Source organism: Neofelis nebulosa, chromosome 16 (genome assembly GCF_028018385.1).
Source record: "Neofelis nebulosa isolate mNeoNeb1 chromosome 16, mNeoNeb1.pri, whole genome shotgun sequence".
NCBI classification, from domain to species: domain Eukaryota; kingdom Metazoa; phylum Chordata; class Mammalia; order Carnivora; family Felidae; genus Neofelis; species Neofelis nebulosa.
This window is the reverse complement of record NC_080797.1, coordinates 29,427,152-29,450,328: the sequence shown is the minus strand read 5'-3', so window position 1 is coordinate 29,450,328 and position 23,177 is coordinate 29,427,152. Positions and strand designations below refer to the sequence as shown.

At 45.5% G+C, this 23,177-nt stretch overlaps 1 protein-coding gene across 14 annotated transcripts in view; it reads right to left on the bottom strand.

Annotated features, from left to right (window-relative positions):
* The window catches only part of MARCHF10 (membrane associated ring-CH-type finger 10), an 83,642-nt gene extending 61,675 nt beyond the window's left edge, over positions 1-21,967 (bottom strand). For 4 of the 14 annotated variants that reach the window (XM_058703333.1, XM_058703338.1, XM_058703336.1 and 1 more), the window contains exons 1-3: positions 21,694-21,965; positions 14,769-14,875; positions 4,267-4,386 (exon numbers count right to left, since the gene is read on the bottom strand). In XM_058703333.1, coding sequence (XP_058559316.1) covers positions 4,267-4,386; positions 14,769-14,858 — 210 coding nt within the window. In that variant the 5' untranslated portion in view covers positions 14,859-14,875; positions 21,694-21,965. Of the gene's footprint in view, positions 1-4,266; positions 4,387-14,768; positions 14,876-16,507; positions 16,692-20,344; positions 20,436-21,510; positions 21,643-21,693 lie in introns of those variants that run through there. The other 10 variants (XM_058703325.1, XM_058703332.1, XM_058703327.1 and 7 more) reach the window with 9 other exon arrangements.
* Between the last annotated feature and the right edge of the window lie 1,210 nt (positions 21,968-23,177).

Here is a 23,177-nt window from a genome sequence, read left to right as displayed (position 1 = left end):
AACACAGAATCCAAAGCAGGCTCCAGGCTCTGAACTGTCAGCACAGAGCCCGACGCGGGGCTCGAACCCAAGAACCGTGAGACCATGACCTGAGCCGAAGTCACACGCTCAACCGAATGAGCCACCCCGACTCCTCTCATTTTCATCATTTTCTATGGGGAAATCAGGGCTCCTGTTCCTTTTCTGTGAAGGTTTGAGAAGGCAACATATCCTGTCAATCACAGCAGGGAATGATCCAGGCGATGTGTCCTCCTCTAGGCCAGCAGCTCTCCTGGGGACACTGTTTCCTGTTCATATTGAGAGACTGCTTTGTTTTTAGTCTACTGCTCATCCAACTCCCAGTTGATGACTTTGTGGAGCTGTTACGTATTTCCCTATTTATTCTAATCTGATTCGTTAATAAGGTTGCATGTAACTTTGAGAAGGGTCTAAAATTAAGTTGCCACATAAGGTTGGCTTTTAGTAATGTGGCCTGGGATTGGGCTGAGGCAAAAGAAGGTATTCTAGAAGTCTCAGAACCCAATACCTACTGGAGCACCATTTGTAAGAACAGCCGGACACCAAGGCAATTTATAATGTAATCAAATGTTAGTATGAACGCAAGAGTCTCACTTGTTCTTGCATTGATCCCACAAGATAAGCATTAATAATAAGTACCTCCGTGATGGGAAACTGAAGTGCTTACAAGTGCTTTGTCTGAATTCACACTGTAATGAGGGACAGAGATGGCCCTTGATGATAAGTGTTCTTTCTATGCCACACCATCAATTTAAATGTATTTAGGAGGTACCACTTTAAAGAACATCTCAGCACGAGCTGGGTGGTTATTGCTTTATCTTGGATTTAGACGTAAGACAACCTCTGCCCGAGGCACTGGTCGTGGTGAGGCGCTTGTGCGGAATGGTGGGGCCACCGCGTTGGGAGATCTGCCCCCTGCCAGGCAGGTGTCTGGAAGCGATGGCTTGATACTGGATCTGTTACTTGATGATAAATGTCTCACTTATTCCAGGTTCATCAAAACTGTGACAATCTGAGATTGGGGCAAGGGAGGAACGAGTGACAGAAGTTGCAATACCAGTGTCAAAATACGGGTGGTGGTGCACTTCACCTATTGACCGTGTGGTGGAAAACTTCCCATGGATTAAGCAGTCCACTTCCCTACCACCCGCTCAGTCAGAATGAACTTCCCTTCACAGATCAGAGGCAAAGCGTTCCTTGGAGTTTTCAGCCACGGGAGTCTCTAAAAGGGAATTACTTAGGGGAATGTTTACCTAGGGAGGAGGGCTAGGTTAGGTTTACGTCTGCTCATGGACACGTTATCTTTCTCCTGGTCTTTTCTCATCGACCAATGATCTTTTGCAACTCTAATTATCTGATGTGACATTCAATACACTGAGCTCTGGAAACTGGGACTAATCTGGCCTGGGTTCTCCTTTGGGAGGTGCCCATGTTCTTATACCCTCCTCTGGGACCTGAGGATCCCATCCTCAGGGATCCCCTGGGATCCTCATCCTCCCTGGCACTGAGGTTTGATAAAGAGGTTTGATAAGTTCTGTATCCCCTCAGGATTCAAAATATAGCAGGGCAGGCCCAGACTATGAAGGCTTAGGAACAGCCAGATTTTCATAGAAATTTGGGTGGGGGTCCAAACCTGGGAGGAGAGCTCTCCAAACCAACCCATGATCCTGGGGATTGAAGAGTTCTGGATACGGTTTGTCTCATAAGGGATCTCTGGCTTCACTTGTACCAAGCAAAAGTGGAAGGACTGAGCAGGGGGTGGGGTCAACACTAGGAGCACACAAGTCATATGGCTGTTGAGTGATGCTTTCAGTGACATTCTCGCTCCCCCTGCCCTTCCTGTGCTTTTGTATCTGGGGGGAAATTCTCCAGTATCCCCCAAAGAATATCTGTAATACAGAGAAGAAAGCAGAGGTGAATTTCACTGGGGAAAATTCTGATTTCGTCACTCTTCTTGACACAGAAGATGTGACCTTGAAGGCACTTGTGCAATCAAGGCCCAAACCCTTGGGATATCATTACCTGGAAAATAAATTTGAGATTATTTAAATAATGTTGTTTTGGGGTTTCTGGCAGGTTGAGGTACAGTGGCATAGTGCAACATGAAAAATCCTGTTCTTACACTTTAGAAATTGCCAGCTTTATGCGTTTTAGCACATATTTTTGTCCTTATTTCATAATTACTTTTATATGTACCACCATATCCTTTTTTAGATGTGGTCTGAGCATTTTGCCATGATGATTTAAAGAATGAATAATTTTTATAGCATAAAGAAGAAAACTACAGAAATCTGTCACCAGCCTGTCCCCTAAACAAAGTTTATGGAGAGGAGCATAAAACTTCTAGTCCTAGAATGTCCCAAATGTGTGAGTATTGCCATACAAAATGGCCACGGCTATGCATGTGAATCTTTGCATGAAAATAGAAGAACCCAGCTGCCCATTTCTTTACCAATCTAGGAAGATTGCTACATGCTACCATTCGACTTAAATTGCCTTTTTTCTTATCAGTCCTTGAGTTTTGTTTCTAAGTGCAAAAAATGTGAGAATTTATCTTAATGCTAGAAGTGTGCTGTTCGAGCCAAACTAGATTTAATTTTTGGATTAATCTCACTCCCTAAGTTCAATCAGCAGCAGGCATTATATTTAGTCTTTGACTAACAGGGAGCGATCCAGGCGATGTGTTCTTCTCGATGCTGCCAATGTTAGAAGATAGTCTCTTTCACCTTTAGACTCTAGGTGGAATATCTGATTGTGTGATTTTACGTTCCTTAATAGGGAGTATAGATCTCACCCAGGGATACATCTACACCCATATACATCAATCGCTGATGTTTCTGAGGGATCCTTTGAACATTAAATAACTGCAGTGTGAACCTCCTAGATTAAAAAGAAATCCCAACAAGAAATCGATTGATATCAGGTGTCCAGGATCTATCTCAGGGATCCACACGGCTGACAGAAAGCGAGAGTCCATCCTCTAGAGTATATTGCAGGCATAAAATATTAAATAAGAATTCATAAAAGGCGTCTGGCTCATCTTAAATCAATTCGCCATGCTAACAAATGGGTGTTGAATGCAGCTTGTGGTGTTTGGTGCTTACATAGGATAAGTAAAATTCTTACTCGGATAAGATCTTAAACATGAAATATGATCGTATCGTTCAGTGGTTTGGAGCACCTTCCCTGGGGTTGGGCTCCCTGGAAAGGAACTCTGACTCTACCACACACTGGCTATGGAGTCTTAGGTCAATTTTCTGGTCTTTTCTGAGGCTCTGTTTCTCATCTGTGAGGGGAGGTAAATATATAGAGATTTATGAGAATTAAATAAGCTAATATGTATAAAACATTTGGCACAGTGCTGGAACACTGCCACCACTCAGATGATGGAAATGACGGTGACTAGTATTGGCATTGTCTTATCACTATTATTTGGATCTTATCCTTTTTTATTATCATCCAGACAGAAATATTTGAGCAATTTCTAGTCATTACACGATGCAGTTATTACTACATTTTAACTGTATTTGAAAGACCAGACTAAGCAATGCAATGAGTTAGACTATAAGTCCATATACAAATAAGATATATCTTCGTACCCATATCTATGTATGGCTGTGGTTATATGGACCGATCAGATAGACACAGGTGCAGGCGTAGATAGAGAGATGATGCTGTGCTTTAGAAAGCCCAGTGCCTCAACTCTTGAAGTGGAAGAGTTGTAGCATTTCTGATTTGGATGGTATCTCAGAGACCATCGCCATGGGACCCATCAGGAAAGAAGAGCGAGGCCCAACCTGGGTGAAGGGGGACAGTCACACAGCAGAGGAGCGGCCCAGGCGGCATCCAGGATGGGATCTCCTGCCCCTGTATCTCCCTGCTCTGAACTGTAGGATTTGTTTCTTTGTTTGCTTGTTTGCTTTATTTATGAGAGAGAGGGCGTGCATGAACATGAGCAGGGGAGGGGCAGAGAGAGAGGGAGACAGAGGATCTAAAGCAGGCTCCGTGCTGACAGCAAAGAGCCCGACGTGGGGCTCAAACTCACGACCCGTGAGATCACGACCTGAGCTGAAGTCAGACGCCCAACTGACTGACCACCCTGACTTTCAGGATTCTCCAGTACCTCCTTTTGGAGTTGGCTTTTTCCTAAGTGACGTATGCATGTGCACGCACGTGTATACACACACACACACACACACACACACACACACACGGCAGCAGGAGGGTATCTCCCAGAGTTCTAAGTACCTGTTTGGAAGATGACCCAGTTGAAAACCGGGGTCTCTCCAAATTTGTCTCTTGCCCCCCAAATTGATCTTGTTTCTTCTCATTTGGGTCTCTTCTGTATTCCTGTCGTCTCAGACAAGCCTGTAGAATACAATTTTTTAAAAAAAGTATCTTTGGCTTAGGTCTGCGACAAACTTTCATGACTTTTTGCTTAATTCCTATCGTGAGGAACATGAAATACACAATGTCCAGCTTCAAGGGCTCATCAGCACATTTACCAAGTGACAAGACACTCAGCCAGGCATCACGACTCTCTTCCCTTTGCCCCAAAATGCCAGGTCAAAAATAGTCATCTCTGCTTTAATAAGTTACAATGACAAACACACTAAGAGGCGTTTTGACAAGTGTGTCCCCAACAATTGCTTCCTTAAAGCAGGAAGTACCTGAAAGGCAGCATTCACTTCCCCTCTGTCTTCATTCTCTTCAAAGCTCTGCTCATTCCAACGTGGCTCTCTGTCCCCCTGGATCACTCCCAGTTATGGGATCAGACCCTTCCTACCTGAGAGCTTTCGCACCTGCCCTTCCTCCACTTTGAATGCCTTTCACAGGGGTGTTCACAGCACGGCAGGCAAATCTGTGGATCTGCTAAGATCCAGCTCAAGAGACATCTCTCGGCTTGCCAAGCTCTTCCCCAGGCCGAATTAATTGCTCCTTTATACAAAAGCAGCTGGAATCACACAATTTTTGTTTTTACTGTTGTATTTAGTTGCTTTGTTTTGAGCCCGTGTCTCCTGCTGATCAGTGAGGACCCCTCAGGGTAAGGACCACCTCTTACCTTTTGAATCCCCTCAGCGTCTAGCACTGCATGTTAGCTCAATTGCATTATTGTTTCAGGGGGAAATATCAGTCCCTGAATGCAAAATAATAAAAACAAAATAACCAAAAAAAAAAATTCCATTTAAAAAAAACGAAATTAAGAGAAAAATCTAGTACCAAAAGATTTCTTCTCCAGTATCAGGACTGAACAAACCCCAAGAAATCATGTGCTATATGGGGGTTTCAAGTGATATTTTAAATAGTTTAAAATAGGAAAACTTCTTGGAGCATTTCTGTAGATCCAGTGCCCAGATTCACCTTTGCTCTGCTAGAGCCAAATTATCCCCTGTCATGGTAAAGAAACGCAACGTAAGGACCCAACAATACTGTTTCTAAACAGGGCCTGACATCTCCCTTTCCTGGCTGGGTTAATAAAGGAAAGATTCCTTCCGCATTTTCCCCCTTTGTTAGAAAATGCATCTCCTTCTTTGATGTGGAAGGACATGCCAGAATTTCACACCACTGGGAAAGCCTAATATCATGCTACATGGTTAAAAATAGAAATGACCTGATATTAACAAAACATTTACCACTTGGAATTGGGAACAGCAAGTTGGTTTACATTGTGCCTCACAACAATTGCTGGTGAGGCACTGGCTTGGGGGTTGGGGCGGGGGGGGGGGGGTGGCTCATGCACTGCTGGCCAGGTGATACATGCAGCAAGTGGAATCCTGGATTCCCAGGAGAAGGGTACTGTTCCACCCTGCCTTATTGGGGAAGGGAGAGCACTCCAAAATGGTTGCCGCTTTATTTTCCCCCGTCTCACTGTTAACCTTATTTTCAAAACTATGCTATCTAGATAGCAAGCCATTTTAATAAATCGTGGGCAGTGTTTGTTTTAATCAATAATTGAAGCAAGAAAACCCCCCAGAATACTGGACAGTAACTATAATAAATAAGTGAAACAAACACCAAGTAATAAAATAAACCAAGGTAAACCTAAAGAGAGTTAGCCAGAGAGTTCAATGACGTTCAAGTAAATATGGGCCTCTTCTTTTCCATTCCTTTTACAATGACTTCAGATTGGAGCTCGTTTGGGAGGAGTCCTGGCTGCCACTGTTGTTTCCTGGAGCGGCAGATGTCTGTGTTATCCTAACCGACTGGGATTAAAGGCGCAAGAGGCAAATGCTGATAGGCTAAAAGTGCAGGACGGTGTTAGCAAATGCACGCAGGACCAAGGCAGATTTTGTGGGATGAACAGAATTCTTGTGGGTTGAGTGTTTTTTGAAAATTCTCTCCAAGAATGCATGCAACTTAAATATTTCTTTACCAAAGGGGGAGGAGGAGTAGAATGGTTTGCAATGTAAAAAAAAAATTTTTTTTTTCTCCCTCTGGTTCCTTATGCCTCCTCTCACAGAGGAGCAAGAGAACAAACCAGCATCAGGGTAGGTAGGTCCTTCCTCATTTTTATCTTGATAAAGCCAAGCAGTCTTTCTGTGTAAATCAAGCATTACTCCTCTCGAAGTTACGGCTTTGCAGAGTTGAAGGGACACCAGGACAGAGAGGCAAGTCTAGACTTCCAGTCCTAGAAATAACAAGAACCTAGCCATAACTGCCACCTCGTCCTCCAGGGGCTGGTTTTCTTGTTACTTGCTTTTTTTTTCATCTTTTTTAAATGTTTATTTATTTTTGAGGGAGAGAGAGTGTGTGAACAGGGGAGGGGCAGACAGAGAGGGAGACACAGACTCCGAAGCAGGCTCCAGGCTCTGCTCAGCAGAAAGCCTGATGCGGGGCTTGAACTCATAAACTGTGAGATCAAGATCTGAGCTGAAGTTGGATGCTTAACCAATGAACCCCCAGGCGCCCCTGGTTTTCTCATTATTTGTAATGTGAATGATTTTTGTTGTTGTTGTTGTTGTTGATGCTGGTGTTGCTTCCTCTTTGGGGGTCCTGGAGTGACAAGGGCAGAGTGTGAAACCCTAGGATGCAGGATGCAGAGGTTGAATTGATTTGTAATGATCACCAGGGGCTCCCCTTCCTCTGGAACTTTAAAAATATTCCCCTTTCAGAGTTCCACATGTCTGGAGCTAGATTGCTATAAATAAGTTTCTGTTCATGTGACAGAACTGGCTGAGGGCAGTCTTAAAATGGAAGGCTTCAGGTAACTCCTCATTTCCTCCTTGGGATGGGCGGCTTCCTCCTCCCCTCCTCCTCTGGTGTAGCAGCCCCCCACCCCCCAGCCCATCCCTGTGACTGCAGGCGCCCAGCAGCCCCCCAGCCCCCAGCCCATCCCTGTGACTGCAGGCACCCGCTAGTCCCCCATCCCCCATGCATCGCTGTGACTGCAGGCTCCCAGCAGCCCCCCACCCCCACCATCCCTGTGACTGCAGGCACGCACAGAGCACAAGCTACCACTGTGGGGGCAGAACACAGAATGTGCACATGTGCCTGTGGGGCATGACGTGGTTTCTGTGACTCACGGTAACTCAATACGTGTAAACACGACAGACCCGCACTCTGCCACTTTCTCCAACGTGACCTTGGGCAGGCTGACTACCTCCATTGATTCTTGTTTCCCTCATCTGTAAGAGGGAGATGCCCTATGCCGCCAGACTGCTGGAGAGCCTGGGGCCCCGTTGGCAGGACGCTCAGCAGAGTGAGTGGCTTATGGGGAGTGTTCAGTGAAAGACACTCATCACCACCGTCATCGCCGTCATTAGCATCATTAGGCTTTGTTGTTTCTGATCCCGTTTCTTGGTTTACTTCTATTTCTAAAGTCAGCCTTTGCCAAATCATGTGACTCTGATTCTGGTCAGGGAAGAAGAAAGGATCTTTCTGTCTGGGCCTGAGGTTCATCCTTGTTTTTGTGCTCTGGGAGCAGAGGTCTGTCTCCTGAGCCCGCAGTTCCCCCGCCAGACAACTGAGGAAGTCCTGCTCTCAGTCAGTCAGGCTGCCCTGGAAACTGATTTTTCTTCAGTGTTACAGATTCCTTCCTTTCCTTTCCTTTCCTTTCCTTTCCTTTCCTTTCCTTTCCTTTCCTTTCCTTTCCTTTCCTTTCCTTCCTCCTTCGTTTTTCTTTTTTTCTTTTCTCTTTTCTTTCTTCTTTCTTTCTTTCTTTCTTTCTTTCTTTCTTTCTTTCTTTCTCTCTCTCTCTCTCTCTCTCTCTCTCTCTCTCTCTCTCTTTCTTTCTTTCTTTCTTTCTTTCTTTCTTTCTTTCTTTCTTTCTTTCCTATCTTCCTTCCTTCCTCCCTCCATCTCTCTCTCACTTTCTAAGTGTATTTATTTTAAGAGAGAGAGAGAGAGAGCACAAGCATGAGCAGGGGAGGAGCAGAGAGAGGGGAGACAGCGAATCCCAAGCAGGCTCTGTTCGCACAGCACAGCACAGCACGGAGCCCTATGATGCAGGGCTCAAACTCATGAAGGGTGAGATCATGATCTGAGCCAAAATCAAGAGTCGATTGATCGTGTAACCTACTGAACCACTCAGGCGCTCCAAGTGTTAACAGTTTTCGGAACCTACAGGGGTCCTCAGTTTCTCAATCAGTCCCTCCTAGTCACCATCCAAGCTCCTGGTGCCTTAAGAAGCCACATACCCCAGGAACACTTCCCAGACTCACTGGGCTCTGGTGTGAACCGCCCCCCCTCCCCCCCTGCCCCCCCCCCCACAGCACATCTCTGTCTCTTGAGCAGGTGGCCCCTGTCAAGGTTATTGTTGCTTGAAGTCTCCAAGCATTTTGAAACGTGGGAGTTGTCCCTGCTTCAGTGGGTACGTTTTTGTTGTTCTTATGATCCAACATTTTGGGATTTAATTATCATTGGGGGGCATTGTTCAAGCTCATTAGTTTTAAGAGGTTAAAAAAACAAAGGTGTAAAAATAATTTGACATGATATTCCCCTCAAATGAGTTTCTTTTCCTGTTCTGTCTGTGAAGAGTATAGAAGCATGTACCCCAGAGGTGAGCAGAGCAGGGAACCCACCTGGCTCCTATGGGAGAGGAAGCCGAATTATCTCTACTCCTTCAACCCCCTGAGTCGATGGTTCCCGAGCCCCTGCTACCTGGTATAGTCACCTAGCACATCTTTGAACAAGTTTATATCGTCATGTTGAGTTGTTTGCCTGGTACGTGAAAGATCAGGATGAATAAATGACGGGAAATGAAACCCATCTGAACACATTTGACAGATTACCGAATAACATTCTGAAATGCCAAGTGTAATCTTTCTCTCCAGCTTTCAGTAGACATTAATGGCTAAATTCTGCCTTAAGTTACATAAACACATTTGACCAAAAAAAAAGCCTATGCAGCATGAGCACCCTTGAAGAAATAAGAGCCAGATCCTGAGATGGCATATAATTATGTACTAGTTACCAGATTCCGAAATAGCATGTAATATGCCAAATAGATGTTTATTTCCTCTTTTTTTTCAAAAGGGCCCCACCCAACCACTGAAAGGAGTAGCATCAAAATAACTCAGGGTGGGTTTAACCCACCTCTCCTGTTGCCAGCAGACAGACCTGTAAAGGCACTGCTAATTTGGTGCGTACCAAGCCTTTGCATATTTTAGGATGTAGCAGGAATAGTGCATACAGGAGGTTTCCAAGGGCTTCAATTTGAGCCAGTTCATTAAAGGCAAGTGAAGCGCAGGAAGGAATCTGTGGCAAATGTATGATTTAGGAGTCATATCTAGTTATTAGGTCTTATGCTATTTGTACACCCTGAAATGGGACTCACGGGTGTCCAAGCAGGTTGCTGTGCTAGGAGCGAGAGCTGGGATTTCTTGGGCCACAAGTAACCGGCCAAGCTCATTGATGACCCAGGATTTCAATACTGACCTAATGCAAAGTCTACCTTGGTCAATTATCTAGATACACACAAGTCATATATGGACCAAGTTATTGAGGGGTTATTAAGGTCACGTAACAGATTCTTAAACCCCTACTTTAAATCCTTTCTGGAACAAGACAAGGGATAGACTAAATAATACAAATAACTTATTACTGTTCCCTTCAAAGTAGTTTTGCTGGGTTGCTACATACTTCATTCAACAAGACTCAGAACATATTAAAGACAACCATAATTATTTTCTGCAGACCTTGTGGTGAGTGGTTTTGAAAATGCTCAATGGGGGTGGACTTGGCCTTGAGGAATAGTTACAAGTCAGCTGAATCTAAGTCTGATAAACAGAGTTGGTGGTCAAGTTGGGTAATGCTGACTCACATCAATGACAGGGCATTCAGTTCAACATAGAAAAGTAAGACTCCATCACTGCCCTTAAGAGGCTGTGGTCCCGATTGAGAGGAAGTCACACAAAAGACAATTTCAATACTATTTCATAAGCAGTGTGAAAGAGTTAGGAAAGGATGTTTTGGTATTGGGAGTGATGGAAATGTTCTAAGACTGGATGATGGTGATGGGTGCAACTTTGGTAAATGTTATTAAATTACACACTTAAAACAGATGAACTTTATGATATGTAAATTATACCTCAATAAAGTTTTTTGTAATTTTTTTAATGTTTATTTTTGAGAGACAGAGCAGGAGTGGGGGAGGGGCAGAGAAACATGAGACAGAAGATCCGAAGCAGGCGCTGCCCTCTCGGTGCAGAGCCTGATGTAGGCCTTGAACTCACAAACTATGAGATCGTGACCTGAGCTGAAGTTCGGATGCTTAACTGACCGAGCCACCCAGGTGCCCCTAAAGTTGTTTTTTTTTTTTTTTTAAAGAAGGGTGTGGTGGGAGTACAGACATTCCATTTAGTTCTAAATTCAAACTGCAGTCCTCGCCACCCTTGTCAAGAGAGTAAAGAAGGGAGAAGAGGAGATTGGAGACGTGGTTAAGGTTTAGGCTGGTCTTGCTGTGGTTCTTGGGTCTTGGGCCTGCCTTTAAGTGAGGGGAAATAACTCAAGAGCTGCATGCATTCCAACCGCATAGTCAAATTCACATTTTAGATCCACTTCAAAAAAGCAATCTGAAAGATGCCAAGGTTGGAGGCAAGGAGACCAGTAATAAGGACAATGGAACAATCCTGGAGAGAAACGGTGGCGGTGCGAACCAGAATGGCAGCAACGGCATGGGAAGGAAGGCACAAGTTCACGAGCATTTGGGTAATGGTGGCAGGACTTGGTAACTGGTGGGGTGTGGGTGGTGAGGAAGAGAGAGGAGTCGGGCAGGCTTAGGTCTCTGTCGTCAGGGAGGGAACACAGAGGAGGATGGCAGGGGGTGGAACAGGCTGGCGTCCCTCTGCAACATCCAGCTGGAAATGCCCAGCAAGCAGGCGTGCACGTGATGTCGACACTTTGGGGGAGACTCGGGATTTCAAGTCGTTAGTCTAGGAGTGGTGGTTAAAAACACAGGAGGGATGAGATGGGTCACAGGGACCGTGTGAATTAGAAGAAAACTGGGCTGATGGAAACCTGGGGGAATTAACATTTGAGGGGCAGAGAGAAGACTGTGACAGGAACAGAAGGAAAATCAGAAGAGTGTGATGTCAGAAAGGCAAAGGAGTAATGTTTTGAGAAGAAAAGAGTAATAGTGTCAAATGTAGATAAAGCTTTAGAAAACAAAGCCTAAAAAGGCGTCTGCTGGATTTGGCTACTGACCTTAGTGAGAGAACAGTTTCAGGGGAGGGGAGGTGACAGCCAGGCCACAATGGGTTAGGAATGAATGGGGAGCCGGGGAGGGGAGGGGGGAGGTGATAGAAATGTAGCTGTCTGGGGACATCTTGGGCTGTGGCCAGAGAAGGACACAGGGTCCTCAGGCAGCTTTGTTCTTTTGTTCTGAGGACAGGAGGGACTTGAACGGGTTTGTAGGCTGAGCCAATTAGAGGAAGGAAATGTCCATGATACAGATGAGAAGTGCCTGGATGGAGAGGGGCTGGGCACAGCGGGGTGTGGACCAAGAACTCGGGCCAGGCACTGGCAGGGAGAGTGTCACTTCACCCTCGGGACTTGAGGGGCTGGATGGATGTGTAGCCTGGAATGGAAGGGGAGGAGTGCCGTGGCTTCCCACCTGATGGCCTTGCTTTGTTTCCTGTGTGTGTAAAACAGGAAGGGAAGTTCTTTGTTGAAAGTGTGGGGATGGGAGGTCCGAAAAAAAAAAAAAGGAGAAAAGTTTAAAATGGACGATGACAGAGGAAGCCGATGGACAAGTAAACATGTTGATGTGAGTCAACCTTCGCTCCTTTCTCTCCCACTCCGCCTCTCCATCTATCAGCAAGATGTCTCTTCTGCTTCTGTTTCCTGGGTTGGGCCACATCTCACCGCCTCCACTCCTACCCTCTGGGTCCAAGCCGCCATAATTTCTCTCCTAAATTTCTACCAGGGTTTCCTTACTAAGTTTTTCTGCTGCTTCCCTAGCCCCTTTTGGTCCTTTCCCCACACAGCAGCCAGAGTGATCTGTAAAAGCTGTAAATCAGGGGCGCCTGGGTGGCTCAGTCAGCTAAGCATCTGACTTCTGCTCAGGTCATCATCTCATGGTTTCTGAGTTTGAGGCCCGCATCAGGCTCTGCGCTCTGAGCACAGAGTCTGCTTTGGATCCTCTCTCTCTCTCTCTCTCTCTCTCTCTCTCTCTCTCTCTCTCTCTCTCTCTCTCTCTGCCCTTCCCTAGCTCATGCACTCTCTCTCTCAAAAATAAATAAATAAGTGCCACCACAACCCCCCACCTCCCTGTAAATCAGATCATACCACTCCCCTGCTTAAAATCATCCAATAATTCTCAGTGAGATAAGTATAAACTCCTAACACCAAGCTTTGTCCTGAGAGATTCAGGCATCATCTGGCCCTTTTTACCTCTCCTACCTTGTCATGTGCCACATTCTCCCTTGGTCAAGGTGTTTCAGCTACTCTGGCCTTCTTTTGTTTCTTCCAGGGATCCAAGTTAGTTCCTGCCTCAGGGCCTTTGCACTTGCTTTCCTGCTACTCAGGATGCTCTGGCTGACTCTTTCCCATCTTTTACCTCCATGGCCAAATGTTACTACCCAGAACTTCTGTTTATTTGCTTCCTTATATTTATCAGTAATTGAAACTATCTTACATATTTATTTACTTGTGTGTAGTGTTTGTTTCAATCCCAGAATAAGAACTCTGGGAGAGAGGGGACTTCATTTAGGACATAGTAGGCACTTAAGAAGTATTGTTAAAGGACAGTGTTGAAGGCTCAATGAGATTAGAAAAATACGACCGTGGTGACTTTAAGCCACACATTTGTGTGATTTTCTTAAGCACAGACCATCAAATAATGATGGATTTTCTTACATGCCTATTCTGGAGACAATTTCAAACACGTATTTCCAAAGGAGGGTCAGGTGGCAGAGGCATCCTGGTGAAAAGTAGATGGATTCCCAGTGTGACCAGTTCAGCTATTTATGTTCTTATTCATTGTACAGAAATTCCGTCAATTTTACAGTCTTGTACGTGGGCTGGCAAGTTGTGGGAGGAAATTGCTGACTTTGTTTCCAATCCCAAAGCTAAGCTGTGTTATACAGGTGAAATCAGGTTACTAAGATAGGTCTGGTTTCCTTGGTGACCCAGGAGGTTTGGTTATATTTGAAATTGCTAAGAAGGAGAAAAATCTGATAACGACAGTTCTGTGTTTTCCTAAGGGAAGGAGCACTTTTCAATCCTCGGCTGAGGCTGAGGACATGCCTCCTTGATTGGCGAGGGTTGACCTCTGGGCATCCGGCTGAGCGACACTTTCTAACTGCTCCCAGAATCCCACACCCAGTCTGGCAAGCTTGTCCTATGCCAGCTCTGGGTAATTACATCATGACTCCTCAGGCTCCCTGTCTGGTTTGTTTTTGCATGTAAACACTGTAACTAGGGTGACGAATAGTTAGCTTGTTGGAGAATGTGCTAACACCTTTTTTTCTGGTGGGATGACAGTGGAAGGCCATATTATTTTATAAATGGTGCGTCGATCCAGTTAACTCTTTAATGGTTTTTTTCTTGATAGCTGTTTTATCAAATGTCATTTGTTTATCAAAGGTTTGTGAGCCAAGCTCTGTGCTAAGTACTTTTTCAGTATTATTTTATTTTCATGACAATATTATGAAGTAGGTACTATTATTTTTTTTTTAATTTTTTGAGTTTATTTATTTATTTGGAGAGAGACAGGGACAGTGTGAGCAGGGGAGGGGCAGAGATAGAGGGAGAGAGAGAATCCCAAGCAGGCTCTGCACCAACGATGTAGAGCCTGACGTGGGGCTCGAACTCACGAAACTGTGAGATCATGTCCTGAGCCAAAACCTGAGAGTCAGACGCTTAACCCTCCGAGCTACCCAGGCACCCTGAAGTAGGTACTATTATTAGCCCCATTTAAGTTAATGTTTATTTACTTTTGAGAGAGAGACAGAGCATGAGCAGGGGAGGGGCAGAGAGAGAGGGAGACACAGAATCCGAAGCAGGCTCGGGGCTCTGAGCCGTCAGCACAGAGCCTGACGCGGGACTCGAACTCACGGACTGCCAGATCATGACCTGAGCCGAAGTCGGACGCCCAAAGGACTGAGCCCCCTGGGCGCCCCATTAACTCCATTTTAAAGATGAGGAAGCACAGAGAGGTTCAGTGGCTTTCCATGGTCACACGTCTAAGACGTGATGGGTTTTGGATTTTACGAAACGATTGCTGCTGATCAAACACTGATACTGCACCCTGAATTCTCTCATAAAGCTGTAGGCGGAGGGGGAGGATAGTTCTAGTTTTCTACACTTACCTGATATTCAGAGTCCGCTTTGTGCTGTATGTCCCGCAGATACTGAACATCACTCACGAACTTCTGCCTGTCCCTTGCTTCGTGCAACATGATCCTTAATCCCCAACCTGCATATACAAGATAAATGAATGTGCTGTGGCACAATTCTTTGTTGCTTTGCCATATTTGGATTTATCGTAGTATAACTGCTTTTATTCTCTTACAAATCCAATTGCCATTGTTTGAAAGCCACAGATGCCCCTTTCAGCCTGCAAAGACTCTTTGTATTGGTGTTGATGCCCTTACAGCCCTCCTGTTCCCGGCATAAATAATGCAGCCACGTTCTTCAGCTGGCTTCAGTGATCCTGTCCTGGTTATTCAGAGAGGGTTAGATCGACAGACACCTGCTTCAGGAGAAGTTTTACAACTTGACAAAAAAAAAAAAAAAAAAAGAAAGAAAAAGAAAAAGAAAACCTAGCTACATTAGCGACGACTGAAGTTATGAGCCCTTGGTAATTTAAATTTACTCATTCAACAATTGTTGTGTCCCTACTCCAGCTAAGTCACTAGGCTGGGCACTGAGATAGAGCAGTTGGCCAGAGGAACATGCCCTTTGCCTTTGCTTTTGTGGTGTGAGACCCTCTGGGTTCAAATCTTAAGCCTTTGAGCACTGACAAGGGAACATTGATTGTGACAAGCACTATGGAGTGGAAATGTGAGCTTTTTTTTTTTTTTTAACGTTTATTTATTTTTGAGACAGAGAGAGACAGAGCATGAACGGGGGGAGGGTCAGAGAGAGAGGGAGACACAGAATCTGAAGCTCCAGGCTCTGAGCTGTCAGCACAGAGCCCGACACGGGGCTTGAACTCATGGACCACCAGATCATGACCTGAGCCGAAGTCGGACGCTTAACTGACTGAGCCACCCAGCCGCCCCGGAAATGTGGGCTTCTATGAGAGATGGTTATTATGGGGAGGGCATCGCATGATCTAGGGGGCAAGGGTTCCCTTAGGAGATGACACTAGGCTTGCTAAGGAGTGAGCCAGGCAAGACGCTGAGCAGAAAGGACAGCAGGTACAGGAGCTTTGGGGGCAGCAAGGTGCTGGTGCGGTTGAGGAACAGGTGGGCCAGGGCAGCTGGAGCAGAGAGAGGGGAGGACAGCAACAGAAGGGCTGCAGGGTAGGCAGGAACCAGTTCACTTGGAGTGTGGAAGGTTATGACTGGAAGGGCCACACAACGCCACTGGAAGGATCCAACCTGGGGAGTAAATGGTTAGATTTGCATTTTAAAAGGCCCCTCCAGATCTAGTATGGAGAATGAATGGAGGGTGGGGTGTGGAGTAAAAATGGAAGTAGAAAGACCACTGGGAATATATTACAATAATCCAGACAAGATGGTGACCACACTTGGGTAGCAACAGGGGAGAGGAGGAGGAGGAGGCCATAGGTGCTATTTACTGAGCCTGCTGAAGTGCCAGGCACTGTTCTAAACATTTCCACACGTGAACTCACTCCATCTTCCGGCCCATGCTTGCGGCAAGCATCACATTTCTCTTTTGCTGATAAGGGAACCGGGGCCCAGCAGGAGTACGTCACTTGCTTAAGGTTACAGAGCTACTAAATGGTGGAGTTGGGATTTGAACCCAGAGGGTCTCACACCAGGGCCCCCATGCTAACCACGATGGGTTGCAGGGCTACTCAGGGCTGGTGATTATATGGATAGCGCAGGAGAGGGAACGTGGAGGAAGCCGCCCGGGTTACTGGCTCCAGCAGCTAGCTGGTCAGGGAGAAGGTCCCCTCAGAGGATTCTGGACGAGGGTCAGATAAACAACATGGAGCTGTCAAGCAAGCAGTCAGACGCGGGGCTCTGGAGCTGGCTGGAGAAGTGAAGGTCTGGGCACCACTGGCATTTGGATGACAACCGAAGTCGAAGGCAGAAGGTATGCTGCAAAGAGGAGAACCCGAGACAGGATTGTGAGGAACACTCCAACTTAAGAACATGGAGCGGAAGACAAACTGCAAAGGAGCCAGAGAAGCAGGAGGAAAACCAGGTGGGTGCAGTTTCAGAGATTCTGGGAAGAGCAGGCTATTTATAACCTTGGTGAGAGCACTTAGCCGAGAGAGCGGCGGGGCTGAAGACAGATTGCAGGGAACCGCGCCTGAGAGGTAAGGAAGGAGCGCCAGTGCTTCCAAGGGCTTTGGCTCGGATTGGCGTGGCCTAAATTTATGGCCAAAATATTTAAGTTCACAAGGTTATTAAACGCCGCTGTTCATAACGAGCCTGCTAGACCTCAGCAGTATGGTCATCTAAGGTCCCGCACCTCCTGCTGATTGGCCAGAGAAGCGTTCTCTTGGTTTCTCTAGGTATTTTTTTTTAATTGACATATAACATTCGTTTCTCGCATACAACATTCTGATTTGATAAGTCTAGTTAACATCCATCACCCACACAGAGTTAAAATGGTTTTCCTCTCGTGATGAGAACTTTTAGGATCTATCCTCTTAGCAACTTTCAAATATACAGTATTATTTTATTTCCAATGTTTATTATTTTTGAGACAGAGAGAGAGAGAGAGAGAGTGAGGAAGCAACAGAGAGAGAGGGGGACAGAGGATCCGAAGCCGGCTCTGAGCTGACAGCAGCGAGCAAGATGCGGGGCTCGAACTCATGAACCGTGAGGTCACAACCTAAGCCAAAGTCGGATGCTCAATTGTCTGAGCCACCCAGTAACCCCAGTAACCCCAAATATACAGTATTATTAACTACAGTCACCATGCTGTATGTTACATCCTCAGTACTTATTTATTTTATAACTGGAAGTTTGTGATTTGGACTCCCTTCACCCATTTTGCCCACCCTCCCCACCTGCTTCTGGAAACTGCCAGTCTGTTCTCTGGATGTTCTCTCTGCCTATGAGTTTTGTTGTTTTCTTTTTTTAATCCATTTGAGGTTATACAGTATTTGTCTTTGTCTCTCTCTCTCTCTCTCTCTCTCTCTCTCTCTATATATATATATATATATATAATCTAATATATATATAATTATATATCATATAATATATCTCCCATTTATCTATCCGTCCATCAGTAGATACCTAGTTGGCCTCCATGGCCTAGTTGGCTTAACATGGAGTTAGTTAGTGTTTTGGATAAATATCCAGAAGTGGAATTTCTGGATCATATGGTAATTCTTATTTTTAGTTTTTTTTTTTTTTGAGGAACCTCCATACTGTTTTCCATAGTGGCTGTACCATTTTACATTCCCATCAACAGTGCACGGTGACTCCCTTTTCTCCACATCCTCACCAACCTTTATTTCTTATCCTTTTTGATACTAGCCATTCTAACAAGGGGGAGCTGATATCTCATTGTGGTTTTATATGCATTTCTCTCATCATGAGTGATGAACACATTTCACGTACCTGTTGGCCATATGTATGTCTTCTTTGGGAAAAAAAAAAAAAGTCTATTCAAATCTTCTGCCCATTTAAGAATCAGGTTTGTTTTTGTTTTTGTTTTGCCATTGAGTTGTATACATTCTTTATATACTTTGGATATTAACCTTTTATCAGATATATGATTTTCAAATATTTTCTCTCATTCAGTAGACTGCTTTTTCATTTTGATGATAGTTTCCTCTGCTGTGTAGAAGCTTTTTAGTTTGGTGGAATCCCACTTGCTGGTATTTGCTTTTGTTGCCTTTTTTTTTTTTAAGTTTATTTATTTAAGTAATCTCTACACCCAACATGGGGCTCAAACTCATGACCCGGAGATCAAGAGTCGCATGCTCCTCTGACTGAGCCAGCCAGGTGCCCTGCTTTTGTTGTCGTTGATGCCTTTGGTAGCAAATCTGAAAAAATCTTGCCAAGACTGAGGTCAAGGAGCTTACCACCTATGGAGTATTATGGTTTCAGGTCTTAGGTTCAATTATTTAATCCATTTTGAGTTAATTTGTGCATACAATGTAATATAGTCCAGTTTCATTCTTTTCCATGTGCCCATCCAGTTTTCCCTGCACCATTTATTGAAGAGACTGTTCTGTCCCAATTGCAAATTTTTGGCTCCTTTGTCATAAGTTAATTGACCACATATGCATGAGTTTTCTGAGGCTCTCTATTCTGTTCCACTGATCTACGTATCTGCTTTTATGCCAATATCATACTATTTTATTACTATAGCTTGGTAATATTGTTTGAAATCAGGAAGCACCATGTCTCCAGCTTTGTTGTTCTTTCCTACACACACTTTTAAATAATTACCATGTGACAAGTGCTGCTGTAGGTTCTGGGGAAAACAGTAGGATCAGATAGACAACATCCCTACCCTCAGGTGTCTCTGCATTCTGAACCTTTCCTTCCCCTCTCCATTTTTTTTTCAGTTGTGTAGATATTGGCAAAATCAGGTTGCCCCTGACTCGTGGTGACTCCATGTCTGGACTGGTCATTGTGAAATCTCACCAGGTTTATCACCTAGCTCTGAGCAATATCATCTAGCAACTTATGCTGCTTCCTGCAGAGTTACTGTCTCTCTAGTACAGAAAGTTGGTCTTGGAGGGTCCGAACCTGAAACTATAATCCAACGGATAGTTCCACAGACTACACACAAAACCTAAGTTTGCCTCTGACCAGTTTAGTAGTCATTTATGGAACTGCACTTTAAAAGATCACTTTCAACTTTTCCTATGAATTTGTACCTGCACAGAATGAAGTTATGTTCCCACTCTTTTCAGAAAACAATGGTGTTAAAACAGGCAGAAAGATGAACCCTTGCTGCCACTGTTGGAAAGAGAAGCCTGTCTGAATATTAATCAGGCAGACAACATAAGGATTCATAATGAAAATATGTTAATGGTCACTAAAGGGGCACATCCCAGAGTCCACTTGGATGATACATTTTGGTTACAAAGTTCACATAGAAAAACTAGCTAATAGAGTCTGGCTTTAATGTGGTGTTATTTTAAAGATGCTCCTGAGTCAAGAGGCAAAACTTTGTCTAACTAGGTAGGAAATAACACTATTTGAACTACTTGTTAGGTTACCTCTGACCTCACAAACACCTACCAAATAAAGGACTTTGAAATTACCTACAAAAGTCTCTTTACCCTCCCATAAACTCTCTATTACTGTACTTTACTATAAAATGTATATTTAGAAGCATCGTCGTGCCACAAGTGCTTTCTTATTTAAATACCCCAGTACTCTCTGAGAGTAAACAAATACCATAGGCACTAGGCAAACCGATTATTAGGAGATCGCCACAGTTTAAGTAAACAGGTAAACACTTTCCACCTTTCTGAAGTATCACTTGAATTTCATACTGTACTGCAGGTTCAAAAACTGCCCAGGATGAACAAGAAACAGAAATAACTGTATGGAAGTAAGTTCACATGAGATCATGCTTAATTTGCAGATCTCAGTTTAGTGGGCCTCTAAACCAGATGGCCATTTGAAGCCCCCCAATTTTTCCTCAGCAAATACAGACAGGGAGTGTGTGTGTGTGTGTGTGTGTGTGTGTGTGTGTGTGTGTTGGGGGTGACAATAAAATGTGGGCAAGGCACATGTTTCTAAAATAGCACCCTGTATTCTCTCCCATTTCTCACCTTTGAACTGCTTCTCAATTTAAAATCCACTCATGGTCATGCACACTTCTGTTTTAAGTCTCTGGTGACAATAGATTGGGCCAAACTTGTGCTTTAAAAATCAACATAAGAAGCCATATTAAATTGGGAGAGGGAGAAGGAGAGAAGGGTGTAGGAGGGATGTGGGGAAGGGAGATGAGCCCTGCTTTGCTGAAAGGAAGAGCGATTGCTTCTTCTTGGCCTCAAAATTCTACATATCTGTGAAATTTCAATGAGGAATATTCTAAGAACTTTGTGACATATGTATTCCTCTCTAGTGTAAGATTGTGATGAATTCAAACCAAGTTTCCCTGACTAAGGAGAACAGACTCTGATTGCAGAATATATTTCAGTTCTCTAAAATATCATACATACTGTCCTGCTCAGTGACCACACTTGTCAAAAGAATTGAAGGGAGCTCTTTTTAATGACATCAACTATTTCACTCTTTTCTTATTAAAAGTTTCTAATATGGTCTTTTAGAAGTATTAAAGTGAATATTTTCTTGGTTCAGCAATAAAGAAAAATGTAAATTTAAGCCCCTCTTTAGGCCGAAGCTTCCTTTGAACCAAAATCTAAATGGCTATATGAATACCTGACAATCAGGTTTCTAAAGTCCCCCTTTTTCACAAGTGGGTGCTTGGAAGAAAGACTTCAGAACTTAGTTCTCCTTTTAATTAATTTGTAATGACAAAGATTACAGGATTCCTTTAAGTCTCGGCTTTAAAAAAAATCTTAAGAGTTTTAAAATCTTATAAAAAAGACTTGAATATAAGCAACAGAGATGAGTGATCTGGGGCCAATTTTCCTAACACCCCGCTACTGAGAGAATGCTGTGGCCCAAGGGAAAGTGGAGGAAATGAGATGGATGGGGGGTGGGGGGTGCGCAGATAATCGGACTCTCCCAGCCAATTTGGTTTAAGAAATCAAGGGCTGGGTTGGGGGTATGTGTAAGGGGCTCATAAGAAAAGCTCTTTGGCGGTGACTCTTCATTTTAATGTGACACTGTGGCAGAGATGGGCGGCCATACTCTGGGCTTGCAGACCAGAGGAGCCTGCGGGGAAGTTTTGTAGCTGCGGGGCGGCGGCCAGAGTGCGAATACACGTGACCACAGAGCCCACCCCCACCCACCCACCCCGCCCCCGCACCTGTCCCTTTGAGGCAGGAAAGCACGGGGGACAGGGAGCGGCCAGGCCTCCAGGCCTCGGCCCGATTTCCCTCCAGAATGGCAGGAGTCGAAAGGCTAGGTTGTCCCCCTTCTTCTCCCCACGCCTCGGAGGAGGACCGGGGGGCGCAGGGGGCGCGCGCGCCCGGGGCGGGCAGGCCGTTACCTGGCGGGTCAGTCCTTCCCCACCTGCGAGGGCTGAAGGGGCCGAGGGGCGGGGCAGGCGGGCCGGTCCAGGGCGGAGGAGCCGCCCATCAATCACGCGGGGGCCGTCTCGGTGCTCCTCTTCCCCCTCCTGTCTCGTCTCCCCTCCCTCTACCCTGCCCCTCTTCCTCCTCCTCCTCCCCGGGGACAGCTTTCCGCGGCGGCGGCCGGGCTTTCTAGGGGCGGAGGCGGCGGGGGCGGCTGCCTAGCGTCCTCCCGTTCCCTTGGCAACGCGACCTCCTCGCCCTGCGCGCGCGAACGTGGGGGGGAGGGGGCGGGGCGGGGGCCGCGGCCCTGCGGTCCAGAGCCCCGACGCGCGCCCCGCGGTTGCCGTGGGAACGGGATGCGGTCGGGAAGGCCTAGCGGTGATGGCGGCGGGCGGAGAAGACACGCTGAAGGAGGAGGCCGATTGGCTTTGTCTTGATGCCCAAACCCAGGCCCAGATATTGAGGCCATCACTTCTGCCCTGCGTCGGTGCTGGGCTTTATAAAGAACGTGGTTAGAAAACGAGAGGGGAAAATGTTTTTAACTGAATAAAGTAATATTAAAGACAATGCACGGGTAGAGGAAAGATAGGGCAGCCCTGGAGTTTGAGGGAGTTTGGGGGATCTCGGAAATACCTGCTCCAACGTAAGAAGAAGTAGATGATTAAGAGGGGCACCCCGCCAGTGGTAGAAGGGAGACCAGACCCCAGTCATCTCCTGGTTATCAGTAATCTTGGCTGCCTTTCCCAAGGAAGGAGGTTTTTAGAGCTTTAGACTAGTGCCCACAGATTTGGAAAGAAGGACCGGAAAGCGGTGCTAGCCTCACCTTCTCTCTGCCAGGTTTATTTCTGTCCGTGGCTTGGGGTATGCAAAGATGACTCTTACATTTATTTTGCATGCGTAGGCACTCAATAACTTGCCAACTGATGTCAAGTTAGGGCAGTTTTGATTGGGTGGAGAACGGGGAGAAAGGAGACTAGAAATTCTTGGACTTTTTGTCAGTGCCCAGCGTCCCTAGGTGTCTGTGGCTTGGGGTGTCTTCTCAGCAAACCCCCAAATCCAGTCGGCATCTATATCTCCTGCAGCATGGCACCATTCCTTCTATTCTTTTAAAAAAATTTTTTTTCCACGTTTTTTTTTTATTTTATTTTAGGGACAGAGAGAGACAGAGCATGAACGGGGGAGGGGCAGAGAGAGAGGGAGACACAGAATCGGAAACAGGCTCCAGGCTCCGAGCCATCAGCCCAGAGCCTGACGCGGGGCTCGAACTCACAGACCGCGAGATCGTGACCTGGCTGAAGTCGGACGCTTAACCGACTGTGCCACCCAAGCGCCCCTCTTTTTAAAAATTTTTAATGTTAATGTTTATTTTTGAGAGAGAGAGCGAGCACGAGTGGGGGAGGGGCAGAAAGAGAGAGACACGGAATCAAGATCAGGCGCCAGGCTCTGGGCAGACAGTGCA